The sequence below is a fragment of the Lipotes vexillifer genome, unplaced genomic scaffold (genome assembly GCF_000442215.2).
Source record: "Lipotes vexillifer unplaced genomic scaffold, Lipotes_vexillifer_v1.1 scaffold917, whole genome shotgun sequence".
NCBI lineage: Eukaryota > Metazoa > Chordata > Mammalia > Artiodactyla > Lipotidae > Lipotes > Lipotes vexillifer.
In genome coordinates, this window is record NW_006795104.1 from 1572055 (window position 1) to 1593241 (window position 21187).

At 40.8% G+C, this 21187-nt stretch overlaps 1 protein-coding gene across 3 annotated transcripts in view; it reads left to right on the forward strand.

Moving 5' to 3' along the window:
* FRMD3 (FERM domain containing 3) overlaps window positions 1-21187 on the forward strand; it is a 319910-nt gene that overhangs the window by 270724 nt on the left and 27999 nt on the right. Inside the window, exon 1 of one of the 3 annotated variants that reach the window (XM_007467448.1) lies at window positions 12380-12681. The exons of the other annotated variants lie outside the window; for them this stretch is intronic. Within the exon in view, the coding sequence (XP_007467510.1) occupies window positions 12555-12681 (127 nt within the window). The 5' untranslated portion in view covers window positions 12380-12554. Of the gene's footprint in view, window positions 1-12379; window positions 12682-21187 lie in introns of those variants that run through there. 3 annotated transcript variants of the gene reach the window in all.

Genomic DNA, 21187 nt, shown 5'->3' on the forward strand with positions numbered 1-21187 from the left:
AGCACTGGCCCCATCTTGAGTAGAGGGGTCTGATCTTAAATGCCCATCTTCTCCAGTTAAACTTCTCTCACTGCCCAGTGGTGTCATGAAATACAAAATTGTCAAATCCATCAGCAAAATCCTTTTCACTTTAACCTTTCAAATATACTCCAGAATCATTGCCACTGCACCACTCCAGCTGTAGCCACTCTTGTCTCCCTCAAGAGATAACAGTACCTCTGCTTCTACACTGCCCACCTCCCCCGACCCCTGTTTTCCACACAGCAGCCCAGGGTGATCTTTTATAAGTGGAACTTGGATCTAGTTAGGTTCCCTATGAGGCCCTGTGAGCTTGATCCCTACCCACCCTTAGACCATTTCCTACTGCTTTCCTCTTGAATCTCTGTGTTCCTACCACATTGGTCTTCTGCCTTGTTGCCACCACAGGGCCTTTGCACAGCTGATTTATCTACCTAGAAGGGCCTTTCCTCTGATCTGTGCATGACTGGCTGTTTCTTTCTTTTCTTTTCTTTTTTTTTTTAACATCTTTATTGGCATATAATTGCTTTTGGCTGTTTCTTTAAGTCTTAGCTCAAATTTCAGCTCTCTGGAAACCCTGAGTACCCAATTCTGAGTAATTCTCCAAACCTAGCCATTTGTTCTCTCTTGTGCCAGCACCCTGTTTGATTTTTGTCAGAGTGTTTAGCACTATCCAGCACTTCTAATTTACTTAGTTGTCCTCTTGTTTGTTGACTGTCTCCCTCGACTAAAATGTCAGCTCCACGACAGCAAAAACTTTGCCTGCCCCACCCCGACATTGTCCCTACCACTTAGAGATGTTCTGACACACAGTAGGAGCTAAATTAATGCTTGTCAAATTAGTGAACAAATGAATGAATGAGTTCTAAATGCAGCCAGCACAGCTTTTGTTTATGTAAAAGAAAGTATATAAGGAGAATATTCTCCTGGGATTAAGGTTTGCCAGAAGCCAAACTTGTTCTCTTTTATTTTGGGTTTTTTTTAATCTGAAATCAAAAGCTATAATATACATAGTCATTGTAGAAAATTTGGAAAATACAGAAACCACAAATCCAGAATTTTAAAAGCACCTGCAATCCCCTGTGTTCAAACTGTGGTATGAATGTGTATAATCCATTCTATATATTTTTAACAAATATTGGACTATACTAGAGATACTATTTTGTAATCTGCTTTTTCACTTATTAATATAACATGAACATTTGTCTATGCATTAAATATTCCTCCACTATTTTAATTTTAATGGACATACATTATTTGATCACATAAATAGACAAAAATATCTTTCACCCCCTCCATCTCCTACCTAAATTATATATATATATATATGTATATATATATATATATATATATATATATATATATGAATGTCTCTTATGTAGCTACAGAACTGAGTATAACCGTTTTTTAAAATCTGTGATAATTTGAAAGGCAAAACTTAGAGTGGTTGGACATTTTTCTTGCATTTCTTGCCATTTGTGTGTTTCTCTTTTGAGCATACAACTAGAATGTGAGAGAGAGAGGCCCTTGGCTGGTGTGCTGGGTGAAGGATTGGGTCCTGCTGCCTCTAGTTTCTTGGTTACCTAGCAGCAACACAAGGAGCCTATAGTTCCAGAAGAGCCTGTTTTTTTTAACCGGGAGACACAGATGCCTGTTTCTTAATACCATCTGCAGAGCTGTTGGGAAATATGGAAAAAAATTGGAGCTCCATTTATTGATGCAGCCCAATTCAATTTCCTTTACTCAGAGAAAAATGGTTCATCTATAATGGCGACTTGTGCCTGGAGGGAGTGAAATAATACAGCAGAAGTGATGAGAAAACAAATTCATCCTGTACAGAGACAAAGGAAATAGATTCTTGGTTGAGAGTTCTAAACAGACGAAAGGAGGCTGTTCTAACTGGAGCCAGTAAGGACAGCGTTGTCACCCATTATTCTTACAGGAAAACCTCTGGGCACTGACATCTGACAACACTGCCCTGTGAATAGATTACCTTGATATATCTAAGTTATGGAACATCAGGCAAATTTCAAGTCCTAGGTTTGACCAGGATAGAGGAAAAACTCTTTGTTTATATGGAAGGAATAATCTGAATTATAGGTTATCTTGGTCAGAGAGAGGTGGCTTAAATTCTTCTCCAAGGAAATTCCTCATGCATGTTTTTGAAGAATGCAATATAGTTGTGAAATTCCTGGTCCCTGTCCAACATCTGTGGGAGATTTTCACCTGGTTTCATGTATGGACAGCTGTGGAAGGTTTCCCTTCATGTTACCATCACCCCTATAGGGGGGTATCTATAGGTATTCAGGCCCTATCTTTATTCACAGGGTTTTGAGAGCACCATGCGCCAGTGAATAAGAGTGTCTCCTATAGTAGATAAATCAGAGAGGGAATGGACAGTTCTGCATCTGCACAGTTTCTGGGTGGCTTGTTGGGTGGTGACTCCCATAAGGCTCCTTGGTGCCGGCAGTGGATGGTACCTGATCCTTGGAGACGGGGGTCTCTTATTTTACACTCCCCTCTACTTGTAACCCCTTCAGTTTTCCTTTTACTCAGAATTCTGTTGTGCAGTCTGCAGGTTGAGGAGGTCTTTCTGTCTTGGAGAATGGTTTGTGAGATTAACGGCTAAGTATCTGTGGTCGTTGTTTTATTGTTGGGTAGGTTAGGTTTGCTCTCTGGGCTGAGGATCAAGAAAAGCCTTCCAGGACTTTTGTGAACATGGGTGAATTAGTCAATTAACATTTTAAAACATTGCCTTACCACGGTTGGAAGACAGTAAGCTTGCTCTTCATTGGTGTTTGGAAATGGAGAGACCACTGAACTTGGAATAAGGAGACAGGATTCTAGGTGTGGTGTTTTCGCTGACGAGGGCGACCTTGACCTCCTCTCTGTTTCTCTTGGATTAGCTTCCTTGTATTAGAGCTCAGCCTCACACTGCCACCCTGTACTCTCAGCTGCTTATTGGCCACCTCCACTTGGACGCCACACAACAGCTCACAGCTCACACATCAAACTTAATGGGTTTACGACTACACTTTGGGGAAGGATGTTCTCATCCTTCCCCAAATCCCAGTCTCCAAACAGCTCCTGCTCTGACTTGGTTAATGACAGTACCATCCATGAAGTTACCCCAACCAGAGAGACCTGGAGGCCATCCTTGCCTTGATACCCATCCCATGCTCCACATCCACTCGGCCACCCCCGTCAAGTCCATCCCAGAAGTAACTCTGACATCTGCCCGGGCTCTTCAGCCTGCCGCTACAGCTTCATTTCAGGTCCCCTCTTCTCTTTCTGGGGACACTGCAGTATCTTCCTTATTGATCTCCCTATAAGCCATCCTGTAAACTCCTGCTAGAGCAATCACCCTTATTTGAAATAGTTTCAAGAACCTCCTCATTGACTGTGGAGCAGAGTCCAGCCCCGAAAGGTGTGCACGGCTCCTCACAGTCTGGTCCACGCTCACCTCTCCAGCCTTATTTCCCTCCTTTGGTCCTGCTCAACCCTCTCATCATTCTGTGAATGCAGCTCCCCCCACGCTGCCCCAGTACCACAGGCCCACGTGGGCTCCTCTCTGCTGGTTCCTTTACTGGGGCTGCTCTTCCAACTTCCCTCTGCTCCATCTGCTAGATCCATACTGTTTTGTCAAGTGGCTCCTCCTCTATGAAATGTCCCTGGCTTAAAGACAGAACTAATAGCTTTCTTCGCTTTCATTCTTGCATTGATTCTTCTTTTTAGCTTTATTGAGATATAATTACGTATAACATTGTGTAAGTTTAAGGTGTACAGTGTGTTGATTTGATACATTTATATGGTGCAAAATGATTACCACCATAGAGTTAGCTAACACTTCCATCCCATCACATAATTATCATTTCTTTCTTACGGTGAGAACATAAGATCTACTCTCTTAGCAACATATAAGTATATAATACTGCGTTATTAGCTACAGTCACCATGCTGTACATTAGACCCCCAGATGTTGTTAATCTAATAACTGGAAGTTTGTACCCTTTGTCAAATATCTCCACCACCACCCCGCCCCACCAGCCCCTGGTAACCACCACTCTGCTGTCCATTTCCCTGGAGGCACCACTTACATTTGGTTCTTAAAACTCCTCTGTCTAACCATTAGTTTACATGTCTGGTCTAACTGGGTGCCCCTCCCTGCACAGTGCCTGGTATCTGTTCATTAACTGGTGGATGGTTGAATGGAAGGTGAGCCATTCTAGCCAACTTTTCTGTTCCTGACCCTAAGCCCTAAGATTAAATATAAGCCATACTGTGGAATAAAACAGAAAACAATTCAGAGTTCTCACCTGCTTCCACTGAGAACTCATAAGTACAATGCGTATTTGTAATACATTAGGCTTTTTCTATCATTTAAAAATAACTAGTGAGGTTTTTTTAATATTCTTTGCTCTAACTTTATTTTTTAAGGGTTTAAACATTTCCCTGTTGGAACAGAGTATGCTCATTTTAAACATTTAGGAAAAATCTTGTAGTCAGTTTTGGGGGGGCAGGAGCTAAATTCATTCTTTGGAAGATAGAGGCAGTGGCCCAGCAATACTTTTATCTTAAGTCACAAACATGTTTTTAAACTTTTGTTTCTTACCCAAAGCTGACTGCTTGGAATGATATGCTCTTTCTTGTTTGGAAATAAGATGGAGTGTCAGGAAAATATGAGGAAGTGTGAGAGGTTCTTAGGCTGTCAGCAGGCCTCTTGATTTTCAGTCTCCGGCGGGTCCTTTCATGGCTTTTTCTGCTTGGCAGAAGAGATTTGGAAATAGAGACTGAGATGCCCATTTCATTGCAGCTAGAGCATCTCATGCTACTTCTAAGGCTTTCATAGAGTTAGACTTGTCCTGCCCCTCACCCCACTGTGGGTTTCCTTTCTCTTTGATTTGTTTGATAGAATCTGGATTACCAGAAAATGAAAAGAAAAAAAAAAAAATCCTAAAAGACAAAGCATTAAGCAAATTCACTTGAGAAGTTACTTAATACCTTTTCTCCTAAAGCTCTAGAGAAGTTTCCAGCATTTATACTCTGGGACCTAATTGGGAAAAAGGTTATTGAAGCAAATGTCATTCTTCATCTTCAGATTTTCCATTAAGTGTATGGAATCTATCTCTATTTGTTAAGATTCTGTGGCCATGAGAAATTATCACTAGGCTTTTGTTCTAAAATTTATGAGCTAAAAGTTCCAAGAAAATCCCTACTGGATATGTTGGAAAGAAGCTCTCTGACAGTTTGAAGTGAGTGAACTGAACAGATGTGTGTTTTTTAAAACTTGCTTTGTATCTAGATACTCTGAGATGAATGTGTCAGAGGGTGAGAGGGCAGATGCATCAGACTCCAGTGAGGTGGCTGAGACTGGGAAGTGGGTGAGGAGGGAGAATTAGGAGGTGGAATTGACAGGTGGGTGTTTGTCTAGATAAAGGGTGAGGGAGAAGGAAGGTTCAGTGATGCTGTGTGTTTGGGGGAAGGTATGATGTTCCTGGAAGGCACTCCTTTATTTTTGTAGGACGTGGCTCCTAACTTTAAGCCTCCGTTTCCTTATCTGTAAAATTTAGAGATAATAACCCTAGTTAATACGGTAGTCATAAGTATTAATTGACCCATAGCAACAGGATATATATATTTTTTCTTTTTTAACTATGAAAAAGACAAAGGTACTCTCAAAAATAAGATCAGCATTCCTGAGAGAATGTATATGAAGGGCTTAGAGCAAAGCCCGGTGCATATCAAGCCCTCAGTAAGGGTGACCTATCATTACTCTAAAGCAAAAGTAATGAAGACTGTGATTCAGGTGCCAGAAAGAAAGCCCCCAAACAGACTTCCATATGCCAGATAAGCATTCAGTATACGATAAGGTATCCTTGCATAACTGGGATCCTTCTGTCTCCTCTTAAGATGTAGGGTAAACTGTCACCCTAAGATGGTCTTTCCCCAACGGCTCCATCTGAAGCTTCACCCCCAAAACCACTCCTGCCAAGTTACTGATGATGATAACATCCTTTTATTCTCTTCATAGGACTCATGCTGTCTTGTCTATTTGTTGGTTTACCTGTTGCACAACTATATCGCCCTCCAGGATGGGGCCGAGACCGTGATCAGGCTTGCACTCAGTGTGCTTAGCATGCTGAAGGTGCTCAGGGAGTATCTGTTGGATGAATGAATGAGTAGCCAACCAGTTTGTGAACTGGCTCACCTGGATGCAGGCTTGTCTGTCCTTATGGAGCATCTTCTAAAGCAGCCTTTCATGGACACTCTGTCAGAGAAGGAAGGAGGTGAAGAGCAGGCAAACTGAGGCTTGCTCATATCTTGGTAAATAGCACTCAGAAAGTCAGACCCTGAAGAAAAAATTCAGTTTTAAAATTTGTAGCTCAAAACATCACACACGGGCTTCCCTGGTGGCGCAGTGGTTGAGAGTCCGCCTGCCGATGCAGGGGACACGGGTTCGTACCCCGGTCTGGGAAGATCCCACATGCCACAGAGTGGCTGGGCCCGTGAGCCATGGCTGCTGAGCCTATGCGTCCGGAGCCTGTGCTCCGCAACGGGAAAGGCCACAACAGTGAGAGGCCCGTGTACCGCAAAAAAAAAAAAAAAAATCACACAGAATGATATATAGCACAACACATTGGTATTTTAGGCTTTGAGGTTAAAATTTCATACTCAATTATGGCTTCTCTAGACCTCACCAACTTGCAAATATTTTAACTATATTTGCAGCCCTTTTGAACTTAAAGCTCCTGCAGGTCTGGTAGGAAATAGAGCAAATTTCAGCAGCAGTTTTCTCTGGGCTGTCGCTTTTGAGGGACTGTTGGGATCTCCACCCATTTCCTAACTTCTGGTAGTTCTCCACTTTCCTACACTGTGCAGATAGTGCTTTTTAAAAATAATAATAATAATAATAATAATGACAACAGCCTAAGGTTTTTGTTTGTTTTGTTTTTTTTGGTTTTTTTTTGCGGTACGCGGGCCTCTCACTGTTGCGGCCTCTCCCGTTGCGGAGCACAGGCTCCGGACGCGCAGGCTCAGCAGCCATGGCTCACAGGCCCAGCCGCTCCGCGGCATGTGGGATCCTCCCAGACTGGGGCATGAACCTGTGTCCCCTGCATCGGCAGGCGGACTCTCAACCACTGCGCCACCAGGGAAGCCCCAGCCTAAGGTTTTATTTCAAAGATATTGACACTGAAAGGTTGGGGGGAAAAGTGAGGGACAGGACACAGGGAGGCAGGAAGGGAGAGCAGGGCAGTGTCTGATGGAGCATTCTGTCTGTATTTTCTGCCCGTCTAGAAATCATCACCAGTGGCCCGAGTGGACGGAGAGAGGGCACTGTGACACTCTGCCACCTCTCTGTCTCTCTGTCTGTCTCTGACTCTCTCTCATTGTCTGTCTCGGCGCTCATAAGCTGCCTGTCTAGAGATACCACAGTTATCAGTGTATGGGATGGTCAGGGCAACAGATGGATGAGCCCTTATGCTAGAATCCTGTACAGCCATGAAGTTCCTGTGAAGAGCATTCTCCTTCCCCACAATGATGTTGAGGACAGCCCAGCTGCGCTGTTTCATTTCTATTCTATTCTGTCTGCAACTGTAATTCTCCAGAGGGGTTTATTGGCCTCTTTCCCACCACTGCATGATGCCTGGCCCCGCCGAGCAGTGCTCTCATTTTACAGGCAGGAAGCACTCAGTGAATGCTTCATCTAATAAGGGGGATACTAAAAGGAAGAGCATTTGATATGCCAAAGCACCTTATACATTTTCAGAGTTTTCTTCACATGAGTTATCATAATTTGAGCCTCATGACCATTTCCTTGATGTGGATAGAACAGATAATGTTGCCTCACTTTACGAAGGAGGAAATTGAATTACGCAGATGATTGACTGCCTGACCGAACAGCCCTGTCACTTAGTGGTGCTGGGAACTGCTTCCATTTCTCCTTATTATTCACCCAAGAATATACCCATTGTATCACAAATATAGTATTAAAGTGTTTTATATCATTATTATATTTTATTATATGATAAATATAATATGTGATAGTACCCAGGACTCTTAATAATTGGTACTTAATGTCTAAATATATTACAAAGAACATTTAACGTATGTAATAAATAACTTTTTATTATCTTTCTCATTGGAGTTAGCAGTTAGCTAAAATTCCAGTGAATCTCCATAACTTTTAACTAATGGCCAAATCCACTACACCTGTGAAATCTGTGAGTTTTCAAAACAGCTGCTAAGGTACATGATATTTATTGTGCCTGCTACATATCAGGCACTCAGTTACCTAAGTGCCAACATCAGTACTATTCTACAGGCAGAAAACTACAGTTCAACAAGCTTATGTAGCTTTCCCAAGGTTACAGGGCTGGTCAGGTAAACTTAACAACCTGCAATGCCGCTTCCCTACTATTTGGGGAGAAGTAACTAGGAATGTTAGAGACAGATGGTTGATGGAAGAAAATCCAGATGATTTAAAATCCTCACTGTCTTCCCCTTGAGTAAAGAAGAGAAAAAGAATGAGCATGTGTTAAAAAAAAAAAAAATCACTAATTTTTCTTGAGTAACCTGTGCCGGGTTACCTGAGCATGCCACGTGGATTACCTATTAATCCTCACAACAGCCCTGAGAGGTAGGTCCTGCCTTTGCTATGCTCATTTTACAGGCATGGGAACTGAGGTCAGAGATAAACGGTACAGCTGGTATTAGAACCCAGAGCTTGTGCTTTAAACCTTGCTTTCTGTAACTCCTTAGTAAGTTCTGGTTCATCAACCAGGAACCAGCACTACGCAAGGCAGTTGATGTACATGATCTCATTTCCTTGTCCTAACATCCACGGGAGAAGTATTGTCTCCATTTTCAGATGCACCAGGGTTCCAAGTCATCCAGTAGCTCCCAGTCACCCACAAAGCAGAGTCAAGCTTGTTCCCTTGCCTCAAATCTCTGTCAGGAAGTTTGTCACAAAAGTAGACATGAAATCCAGGCTCGTGAACTGCTCTTACCATTGAACTCTCTTCCTCCGCTGTGGCTTCTGCCTGATTTATCAGTGTTTCTGACATCTCACTGTGGAAAATCGATTCCCCTCTTCACACATATCCGCTGCTTTCTTTAGCCTCTTGTCATGCCCAGACATGCATTCCTGATTCTTCAAACAAACAGACAGATCTAAACAGGAAGGATATTCAAAGGCACCCAAATGTTATGCTGTGGATATCAGTCTGTGAGCGCAGTGCCTCAAACGAAAACAAGCCTCCTGTGCAGTTCCTCCCAGAATCCTTTGGGTTGGCTCCGCATCTCTGCCTTCCTTTGCTTCTTCCTCTTGAAATGTAGCCACACCTTTGGGTAGAGTAGGGCAAGGTAGAGAGAAATATGGGACAATATGGGATGCTGGTCCTTCTAGGTTCCCTCTCTCTAAATAAAAGCTGAAGAAAGAGGGTGAAAGAATCTACTTAAGATGTCTGAAAAGGAGCACAAAGAGTGGGAACAAGCTTAAAAAAAAGGGAAAAATTTTACATGCACGAAATGCAAAATATTATGACTAGTAGTTAATAAAAGGAAAGAAGGAGACACTTCAAAACTATAGTGAGATTTGAAGCTTGAGAATTAACGGAAAATAACTCTCCAGGTGGAAAAGAACAGAAATAAAGTATGGTGGTGGTTTTGTTTCAGGTTTTTAATTTGCTTTCTTGTTTTTTTGTTGTTGTTGTTTGTTTTGTTTTTTTGGAAGGGCTGTTTGTTTAGAGTGGGCCCTCAGGTTCACATCATGTTGTCTTTATAATTTATAATGATAAGCACACAGATTCATCTGTATTCCCTCCAAACAGGCAACGGGAGATTTTCTCAATATCTGAGCCCTGGTCTACTGCTATGCAGATGAGCCCACATTAATCTTTGAAATCTTTTATCTGTGTTACTGCACAGCATTGATTCATCTGGGATGGGGATTTTCTGATTTGTTTTCCAGTATCCTAAAGACTTTCAGTAGTTCTTCAAGAACCACTGTTGGTGGCTAGTGAGGCAAGACGTAGCAAGTACTACCCCAGGGCCCCACTCTGTGCAGTCTGTTTTATATATGGGAATTCTGCTCAGAATTATATCACAAGGGGAATTGCAAAGGCATGAAGATTTTGTGAATTTTTAGGGGTATTTAACTTTCAAGTGTAGGGTTTGGAAATTGACTAATGGCCGTGAGAGTAGGAACTGCCCTACTATACCTGGAACTGACAACCAGTGGGCAGGGTGAGGGAGCCCCCTGGGAGGTCTCTAGCGGTGACCTCAGCCCACAGTGCACAATGGGCTACCACCCTTCTCCCCTTTCAAGATTTATAATCTGGTCCGTAATGTACATTTTTGACATAGTTGAGGTCATACTGCTTATATAAACTGCTTTTTCCACCAATCAATACATTGCAAGCTTTCCCTCACATCACTAAACTCCTAAACATACATTTCAATGGATGTACAATATTCCATCACATGTATTTAATCATTTTCCCACTGGAAATTTAGATTTATTTTTTTCTTTTTGCTATAATAAATGATACTCTGATGAAAATCTTTGTCCAGAAATTTTTGTCAACGTTTCTCATTATTTCCTCAGGCTAAATTGCTAAAAGTGGAATTTCTGAGTCAACGTATATAGCACTCCTATAAAACTCAATATATTTTTCTAAACTTCTTTCCAGAAATGCTAAATCAATTTATATTCCCACAGTGAAGTATAACAATGCAGAATTTCAGCTGACTGCCCTGCATATATAATGGTTTGTTTTGTCAGGAGAGGGGAAAGAAAAGAATATTTTTATTAGAAAATTATCTTTTGCCCTCAGTAGCTATTTAAAGTAGAAAAATGCATGCATGAATAATTAAATAATGGAAGGACATTTTTTTTTCTTCTAAAAATGAGAGTGGGAAAAATATACCAGCCAAGAAATAGAACTGAAGGATAGTATGTGGGGCACCATTGTTAATCAGTTGAAATTTTTTCAAATATAGGAATTTTTCAATACTCTGAAAACATTGAAAACATTTTGCTCCCTGAGCACTTACTCTGGGATGCAAGCACATTTCACGCCTCAGAGGTACAAGTGCAGGACTTTCAAAAGTCCTGAGACAGAGAATGTAACATTTAGATCCTGCATTGGAAACACATGTGGTTAGAAGTGGGGGCAGTAACAGCCCTCTTCCTGGGGGACTGTCTTCTTAGTCAACTGATGTTAATTGGATGCTTAGGTTCAAATCATGGCTTTGCCACTTACTCACTCTATAAATTTGGTCAGGGCAGTTACTTTCTCCAGGATGTTGTTTCCTTCTGTATAAAATGAAGAAAATTTTAGCATCCCTGTGAGAACAGAGATAATGCTGTGAGGAGCTCAGCAATTTGTCCAGAGCTGTGCTGTCTAACACGGCAGCCCCTGTGGCTGCTAAGCACTGGCAATGTGGCTGGTCTGAATGGAGACATGCTGTAAGTGTGCAAATGTACACCAATTTCAAAGACTTAGTACAAAAAAAAGTATCTAAACTATTTTATTATTTTGATATTGTTATATAGTGAATGATACTATTTTGGCTATCTTGGCTTCAAATAAAGAGCATTTATAGGGGCTTTCCTGGTAGCACCACGGTTAAGAATCCACCTGCCAATGCAGGGGACACGGGTTCTAGCCCTGGTCCGGGAAGATCCCACATGCTGCTGAGCAGCTAAGCCCGTGCGCCGCGACTACTGAGCCTGCGCTCTAGAGCCCGTGAGCCACAAATACTGAAGCCTGCTCACCACAACTACTGAAGCCCGTGCGCCTAGAGCCCGTGCTCCACAAGAGAAGCCACTGCAATGAGAAGCCCACGCACCGCAACAAAGAGTAGCCCCTGCTCACCGTAACGAAGAGTAGCCCCCGCTCGCCGCAACTAGAGAAAGCCCGCACACAGCAACAAAGACCCAATACAGCCAAAAATAATAAATAAATTAAATAAATAAATTAAAAAAAATTAAAAGAGCATTATTAAAATCAATTTTAATTTATTCTTTTACTTTTCATATGCTTTCTTCTTTAATGTGGCTTGCGTTGTATTTTTACTGGACAGTGCTGCTCTAGAACTTGATAAAGATTCAAATTATTTTTAAAAGAAATCAAGGAGGGGTTCTCCATTGCACAGTTGTCCAGTTGTTTTTATCTTTGTGGGGGGACATTCAATTCTTAGGACACTGTAGGGCATTTGGCTGGCGTCCCCTGGCCTGGATGGTTTAGGACAGACTGGGGTAGGGAGATGCATATTATTTCATTGTCCGTTAGGGGAGTGAGTGGAGAGTTTAAAAATAGCAGCCCCCTCCCTCCTCCGGCCCCATGCTGATCCCTCCTGAGTTATTTCTGTTGGCTGCATTAGGAGCCTGACATTTGATTCATTCAGTGCGCCCTGCCTCGGTCCTTTAAAACAGAATGGACAGTTAGTGAAAGGTCAAAGCCACTATGGCTGGCGGTAGCTGCCCTGGGCCATGACAGGAGGAGGAGACTGAGGGAATTGAAGAACCAGTAATGGCAAAATGCTTGGTCAGGATCCAGACTCGGAGGGGTCTCCGCCTGCAGTTGGTGAACCACTGCAGCAGCAACGTGTTTGTCCGTCTGCTGAGACACAGTTCCAAGATCACAGCCAGAAACACGGGTACGTGCCCTGCGCTGGGCTCTCCACCGCGCCTGAGAAGAGTGCGGGCTTTCCAGCTGCCGGCTCACCCACGGGCCGGCGGCTGAGAGAGAAGCCTAGGCGAACCCAGTGTCAAAGGTCTGTGATAAGGATGAGAAAGAGAGGGAGGGAGAAAAGCAGAGAGGCAGGCAGGAAGCAGAGAGTGAGCAAGCGAGCGCTGAGGGAAAATGGGAGGGCTTGAAATGGGGGTCCTGGCCCTCCTATTAAGTGAAATGGTATGAAGTCATCCTAAAGGCTAATAAATTACATGCCAGTAGTAGCCCCTTTAGGAAGGAGGCAGCAGTGGGGTGTCCAATCCAGATGGCCCAGGAATGACTGAAGATCATAGAGAGGACAGATTGGATGATCAAAACGTGGTCCTCCCTCCTTTTATTGTTCAAAGTTTAAGATCTTCAAGTGTGCTTGCCTGGATGAGGCAAAACTCCCCTTTATCTTCAAAGTAGAGCTGTCCTGAAATACAATAGCAGTTAAAGAACTGGGATCAAACTGATGTTCTGCTAATTTCCTTTTCATTGAAAATGTATTTTGTGTGTTATTTTGTGGTCCTTGGGGGAAAATAGGAATTGAAATAGGAATTTTTAAAAATCAGAGCCTACAGCAGGAAAGGAGCTGCTGTTATATATGTATATGTGGTTTTCACCAAATGATTAAAATTTTTAAAATCCTGGGAAATGTCTGGAATTGGCCATACCACATGCACATGTGTGGAACTGACTTCTAAGTGAATTGAAATGAAATTAATTGCATTTGTATAATGACATAGATAATAGATGATGTGTTCTTATCATAAAAGATTTTTAAAGTACAATTTTATAGAATGTTTTCCTTGACCCTAATACTCCTGATAGCCAGTCTACGCACATTGACGTGTAGAATGGATATAGGATTTTTTTTTTTTACATAAATGGGATTGTTCTATATGTATTATTTTACAATTCAATTTTTTCACTTTATCATATGGCTTGAAGGACTTTCCATATCGATACATATTAATCTGTATCTTTTAAAAAATTGGCTGAATAGTATCATGTAGTGTAGAGATGCCATAATTTATTTAATCACCAAATTACTGTTGGGAAACTGATATTTCCTATTTATTAGCTGTAACAGTGCTGCAATGAATGTGCATATACAAGTATTTCTCTATGACAGATTCTTAAAAGTTGAAGGATATACACATTTTAAATTTTGATGGAAATGGGCGAATAAATTATCCTCTGAAAGACTAACACTCACTAGCAAGGTGAGTAGGAGAATGGCTACTTCCCCACATAAGCACTAACCCTGATGTGACCAATTTCTAAGATTGAAAAAAAAAAAATGAGATTTTATTGTTTTAATTTGCCTTTTCCTTTTTACTGGTGAGGGTGAGCATCCTTTCAAAGGATAATTGTCCATGTGCATTTCTCCTGGGAATTACTTGTTTACTTTGTGAATTTCTGTTTTGTTTTGGTCCTTCCCTTATAGATTGTGGGAATTCTTTTATAATCTGCATATTAATCTTTTGCCTTTTACAAGTATTAACTTCTTTCCTCATAATTTGTTCTTGGCTTTTAACTTATTTTAATGTTAACTTTGTAGCACAGGCACTTTTCATATGCACAGACAGCTTCTGCATGTGCAGACTACTTAATTTTTCTATGTTCTAAATTTTATTATGTCAGTTTCCCTCATTCCAAGATTATGAACATGTTTTCTGTGTTTTCATCCTCATAATTAATGCGTTAGCTTGAACTATGTGAAATTGCTGATTCTCAACTGCTTTTGACCTACAAAAATGGTCATTTCATGTGGTTTGGTCTAATAATTGTTTTTATTTGACCTGTTAGCTTTTCTGGAATTTTTATGTGTGTTTGACATGAAGAAGGGGGATATACTTTTTCCCTCTCCCAGTTGGTTAGTGATTTTTCTCAAAGTTATTTATCATATCCTTTCACTATTTTCAAAGGTATGTTTCTGAATTGCATATTTTAGTATTCCTGCTCCATTATTAACTATAGTATAGTTTTGACATCAGACAGGTCAAGTTCCCCCTCATGGATCTTTTTTTATCCAGAGTTTCTTGATTAATCATGTGCACTTTCTCCATTTGTCATTTCTGAAAATGTGTTGAGATTTGTATTGAAATTGCAGTGGATTTTAGTTTAATTAGAGGAGATCTAGATCTTCAAAATAACTGACTTCTATTCAGGAACACTGCTATATTCCTTCATTTTTTTCAGATTTTCTTTTAGGTTATTCAGCTCTGTCTTAATGTCGTCCTCACACAAGTTTTGCATATTTCTTATGGATATCCTGGATATTACGTGGCTATTCTAATTTGTGCGTTTAGCTATTTTGAATGGGATTTTCCGTTATCATATTTTTTATGGTCTTTGCTTGTGTGTAGTAAATCACCTGCTTTGAATCTGAACACCTTACTGACTTCTGATTAATTCCCCTAGATTAGAATCTTTGCCTTTTCTTGTAGATGATACTATCACCTGGAAATAGTGACAGTTTTGTGCCTTCCTTTCCAATATTTACACTTATTTGTTGTCTTTATCATATTGCGTTATTGAAGTCCACCAGGATGACGCTGAAGTTCAGTGAGGGTTTTTTGTCATGTTCCTGACTTTGGTGTGATGATTGATTGTGATGACAGAGAGAACCATGAGATGGTGACAGCTGCATCAGTTAGCATGACATTAGCAGCAAGGAACTCTAACAAACACTGGTTTAAATAATAAAGTGATTTATTATCCAAGACAACACCAAGTCCAGAGTCAGGGATGATTCCAGGATTGAGAAGCCAGGTTCATTTTCTCTGTCTGCACTGCTCTTCTCAGTTGGCCAGAGCTCCCCCTCAGACCATTTGCCATCAGCATCATAGGATGGCTGCCAGAACTCCTGGTGTCTCTTTCACATACAATGTCAAGAGAAAGTCTGTATCTGTCCAGTATGTTCTTCTTAGAAGCAAGAAACCTTTGTCAGAATTTCCCCCTCTACCTCTCTCCCCCTGGCGACTCTTCCCTTCATTTTTCATTTTCAGGGTTGGCTCACATACCCACTTCCAAACCAGAGACAGCCAAGAGAATGGAATTACCATCATTGGCTGAGACTAATCATCTGGGAGACATGAATGAGTCAACCATGGAAACTGTGTGACAAGCATCTACGTAGGAGAGCCTTCCGAGAGGAGGTGACAGACGAGGTCTTAAAGAACGAGTAGGAGCCATCTGAGTGCAGAAGGACATTCCAGGGAGAGGCAACAGTCTGTGCAAAGGCACAGAGGCATGATACAGCGTAACACATTTGGGAGGTGCCCCTCTAAATAGATAGGAACGGTGGAAATGTGTGGGGTAGAGGTGTGCATTTTATACTAAGCTGGAGTTTAAATTTTATCCTGAAAGCCCTGAAAAACCTTTTAAGAAGAGGATTTGTTACCGACCAGGGTTCATGGCCTTCCCTAGGCAATAGAAATTGACTAGAGGCAAGACAAGAAATTCAGGCAAGGCTTTATTGGGGCTCCTGCTGCAGCAGGGGGGAGGGAGAAAAAACAACAGGTTCCCTTGCTTGCTGGCTCCCTGAGGGGGGCAAGCTTGTTGCTTATATGGGGTGAGGGTAGGGGTGTGTCCAGAGGTCGGGCCAGAGGGGTGGCTTAGGTGTTTTGCTCACCCCTCTGGTGGTGGTGTGTGCAGGAGGTATTCTCAGTACCCTGCTTTTGTTCCTGACATCCTGTTTTTGCTCCAGGCTCTTCAAAAGTGGCAGTTGGGTTTTTTGGTCTCTGTATCTTTTGGGTCCAGTATTTGCCCCAACTGCACATGCACACAGTTATGTTTAGTCCCATACAGGTTCTTTGTATTTTGTTGCTGGAGGAGAGGTGTGTCCAGGTGCAAGCACTGCAGCAAAGGGTCCCAGGTCCCAGCCTGACTCAGATTCATTTGACTAATAAGGCATTTAAAAATGATTGTTCTGGCAACAATTCAGAAGGAGCCAGACTGAGGTCAGGGAAACCAGTGAGGAGGCCATTGCTGTCATGCAGTTGAGAAGTGGTAAGCATGGGGGGGATGGAGAGGCAGGGACCGCTTTGAAAGTGAATATGGTGGGAGAGTTTGTAGAAGCTGGTGACGGATATGGGGTGAGCAGTGAGTGAGAGGTCATGGCCAACCCTTAGATTGCTGGTGTAGGTAGAAGGTGATGCCGTTTACTATACAGTAACTGGTAGAGGAGGGAAAGTCTGGCGTGGGAGATACAGACTGGATGTAGGATACGAGCCTACATCCAGGTGTGTGGTGAGTCTGCAGCTCATTGGACGGTTTTGAGTTGAGATGGGTCAGAGATTCAGTAACATGTGTTTCTCCAACTAAACTAAGTCATGTTCAAACTTCTCTGGTCAAATAAATTTGGGAAATATTGAGTTAAATAAAACAAAACTGGTTTCTTCTCTTTGGGACCTCTCAGACATTTTAATAGGTAAACAGTAATGTTACTGAGTGTTTACTGTGAGCCAACCACTTCCCACACATTAATTCATGACTCCTCTGTGCACGTGGTATGGCCTGCATTTTTCCATTTTATAGATTTCACTGAATAGAGCGATTAAGTAACTTGTCCAAGGTCACATGACAATACAAGGCCAGGATTCAGACACAGAAAGATAATTTAAGAGCTTGTATTCTTTTTAATTTCAGCTTTATTTAGGTATAATGGCCAAATAAAATTGAAAGATATTTAAAGTATATATTGTGGCAATTTGATGTACATTGTGAAAAGATTCCCTCTACTTAACTGATTAGCACATTCATTACCTCACATATTTATCAGTTTTTTTTTTTTTTTTTTGGTGAGAACATTTAAGTTCTACTCTCTTGCAAATTTCAATTGTATAAAACAGTGTTATCAACTATAATGACCAAGTTTTACATTAGAACATCAAACCTTATTCATCTTACACTGAAAGTTTGCACCCTTTCCCTGTTTCTCCCACCCCCTAGCCCATGGCGCCTACTTTCTGTTTCTATGAGTTTGACTTTTCTTTGTTGTTGTGTTTTTTTGTGGTGTTTATTTTAGATTCCACATATAAGTGATACCGTGGAGAATTTGTCTTTCTCTGACTTATTTCACCTACATAATGCCCTCAAGGCCCATCCATGTTGTCACAAATGGCAGGATTTTCTTCTTTCTTATGGTTGAATAATATGCCACTGTGTACATATACCACATCTTCTATCTTCTTTATCCATTCATCCATTGATGGCCATTTAGGTTGTTTCCATATCTTGGCTATTGTGAATAATGCTGCAATGAACATGGGAGTGCAGATATCTCTTCAAGATCCTATTTTCATTTCCTTTGGATATATACTCAGAAGTGGGGATTGTTAGATCATATGATAGTTCTATTTTTAATTTGGGGGGACCCTCCATACTGTTTTCCATAGTGGCTGCACCAGCAGTGCACAGGAGTTCCCTTTACCCTACATCCTCACCAGCACATGTAATCACTTGTCTTTTTGATGATAGCCATGACTCTTTTTGAAGTATAGTTTTTGTACAATATTATATAAGTTAGGGGTATACAATATAGTGATTCACAATTTTTAAAGGTTATACTCCATTTATAGTTATTATAAAATATATCTGAAGAAAACCATTTTTTGAAAAGATATGTGCACCCCAGTGTTCATTGCAGCACTATTTACAGTAGCCAAGATATGGAAGCAACCTAAGTGTCCACTGACAGATGAATGGATAAAGAAGATGTGGTATATATACACAATGGAACATTACTCAGCTATAAAAAAGAATGAAATAATGCCATTTGCAGCAACATGGCTGGACCTAGAGATCATCATACTAAGTAAAGTAAGCCAGACAGAGAAAGACATATATCATATGATATCGCTTATACGTGGAATCTAAAAAAAATGATACAAATGAACTTATTTACAAAACAGAAATAGACTCAGATATAGAAAATGAATTTATGGTTACCAGAGGGGAAAGGGGGTGATAAATTAGGAGTTTAGGATTAAAATATACACACCACTATATATAAAATAGATAACCAACAAACACCTACTGTATAGTACAGGAAAACTATACTCAATATCTTATAATAACCTATAATGGAAGAGAATTTTAAAAAGAATATATATGTGTATATATATATATATGTATATATATATATGTATATATAACTGAATCACTTTGCTGTACATCTGAAACTAACACAACATTGTAAATCAACTATATTTCAGTAAAATTTTTTAAAAAAGAAAAAAATAAAAATAAAATATTGGCTGTATTCCTGGTGTTGTACAATATATCCTTGTTGCTTATTTTATACCTAATAGTTTATACCTTTCAATCCCCTACTCCCGTATTTCCCCTTCCTCTTCCCTCCCCCAACTGGTAACCAAGAGTTCTTTTCTGTGAGTTTGCTTATTTTTTGTTATATTCACTAGTTTGTTGTATTTTTTAGATTCCACATATAAGTGATATTATACAGTATTTGTCTTTCTCTGTCTGACTTATTTCACTTAGCATAATGCCCTCCAAGTCCATCCATGTTGCTGCAATGGCAAAATTTCCTTCTTTATGGCTAAGTAGTATTCCACTGTATATATATATATATATACACAACATCTTCTTTATCCATTCATCTTTTGGTAGACACTTAGGTTGCTTCCATATCTCGGCAATTGTAAATAATGTTGCTGTGAACATTGGGGTGCATATATCTTTTTGAATTCGTGTTTTTGGTTTTTTTCTGATATATACCCAGAAGTGGAATTGCTGGGTCATATGGTAGTTCTATTTTTAGTTTTTTGAGGAATCTCCATATCGTTTTCCACAGCGATAGCCGTAATTTTTGATGAGAGCTTGTACTCTTAACCTTAATAGTAATGTCCAAAAGGTGATAGTGTGCAGTTTCCCAAACTAATTTCAAGGAACAATGGGCAAGGACACAAGTGACCTGCAGAGCTGTGTTGAGTAATGCTGCAGTAGCATGGTGGAGCCATGCATATGGTTGAGACTCTAAGGGGGAGGGTACAGAGTGACAAGAGCAGAGAGCTGAAGCTACCACAAATAGAGGTGAAAAGACTGTGGAAAAGACAGAGGTAGCTTAGAATCATAAGATGGAAACCAAGAGAGTGTGGAGTCACAGAGGTAGAGTGGTCAGTAGGAGGACAGAAGAGAACACACATTGTCTTTAGCAACATGGTGATCATTGTATATCTTGGTGAGAGCCATTTCAGTGGTCTGGAAGGGGCAGTTGACTTCTGCAATATGAGGACAGGGATTGACTGAATTCTCTTGAATTCTAGATATTGAAATTAAAAAAATGGTAAGACAAAGGTTTCAAAATGTTCAGCTACTCTAGAGGCATGACCAGGAGGTTGGTAGATGATGACCACAAGGAGAAGTGAGATTGATGTTCATGGCTAGGAAGAACATTAGGATTTGTTGTGAAGTTGTGTGTGTGTGTGTGTGTGTGTGTGTGTGTGTGTGTGTGTGTGTGTGTGTCTAAGTTTCCATTCGTCTATACTTTCCAGAGTCACTGGGATGACTCTTATGGGTTTTAAATAGAATGAGCAGGCAGCTTCCCAAGGATATTCAGAGGCATCAGGAACATTTCCAGTGTGAGATATTTTGCAGTGTCTATGCCTGAAAGTGAAAACCCTCAGTACATGTCATTCTCAGGATCTTTTCTTTAAACCCATGAGACATGAGCTTCTCTTGAAGGATTAGACTTTATCCCCAGCAAAGGGAAGATAAAGGAGTAACACAGGGGTTTAATGGCGTACCATCTTACTACAGTTGGAAGTCTGCATGCTGCTTAATGTGGATAGAAAACGTTTGGGGCACTGATAGCACATGCATAGTACAGTGAACCTGAAAGCTTATTTCTAACCTAAACCATTAATCCCCACAACAGCAAGTGATTTTTTTTTTTTTTTTGGCTTCCAGGATACAATCACAGGAGGTATGACATATAAACACGTAATTAGGTGACCATAAAATCTATTAGGCAAACCTTTTGAGAGTGAAAGGGGCACTTTAATAATGCTGCTAGGAAACAGGCATACCGTGGGACTGTACCTGGCAAATAGGGACAAGTGATCACCTTACATGTAATGATACTGTGGTTTCAGCAAATGAAATTGGCCAATAACACAAGACTCCTCCCCTTTAGTTAAGAAGTGAGGGTCTTTCTGGACCTCTCAGATCCCCTTCTCTTCAGGAAAACATGGTGGTTTGGAACAAGCTTTGGAGTCAGGCAGGCTTGGGTACAAACCCCTGCTCTGTTGTGTCCTGGCGTCATGATCTTGTGCAGGTTACTTAACGCCTCTGAGCCTCAGTTTCCTCATCTCCTCTTATGAATATCACATGATCATGTGTTTAAAATATCTATCCCTGTAAAAAAAATTTTTTAAATTTTAGTGCTCTTGTCTTTTCCCCTCTCCCACAATGTTTCTCAA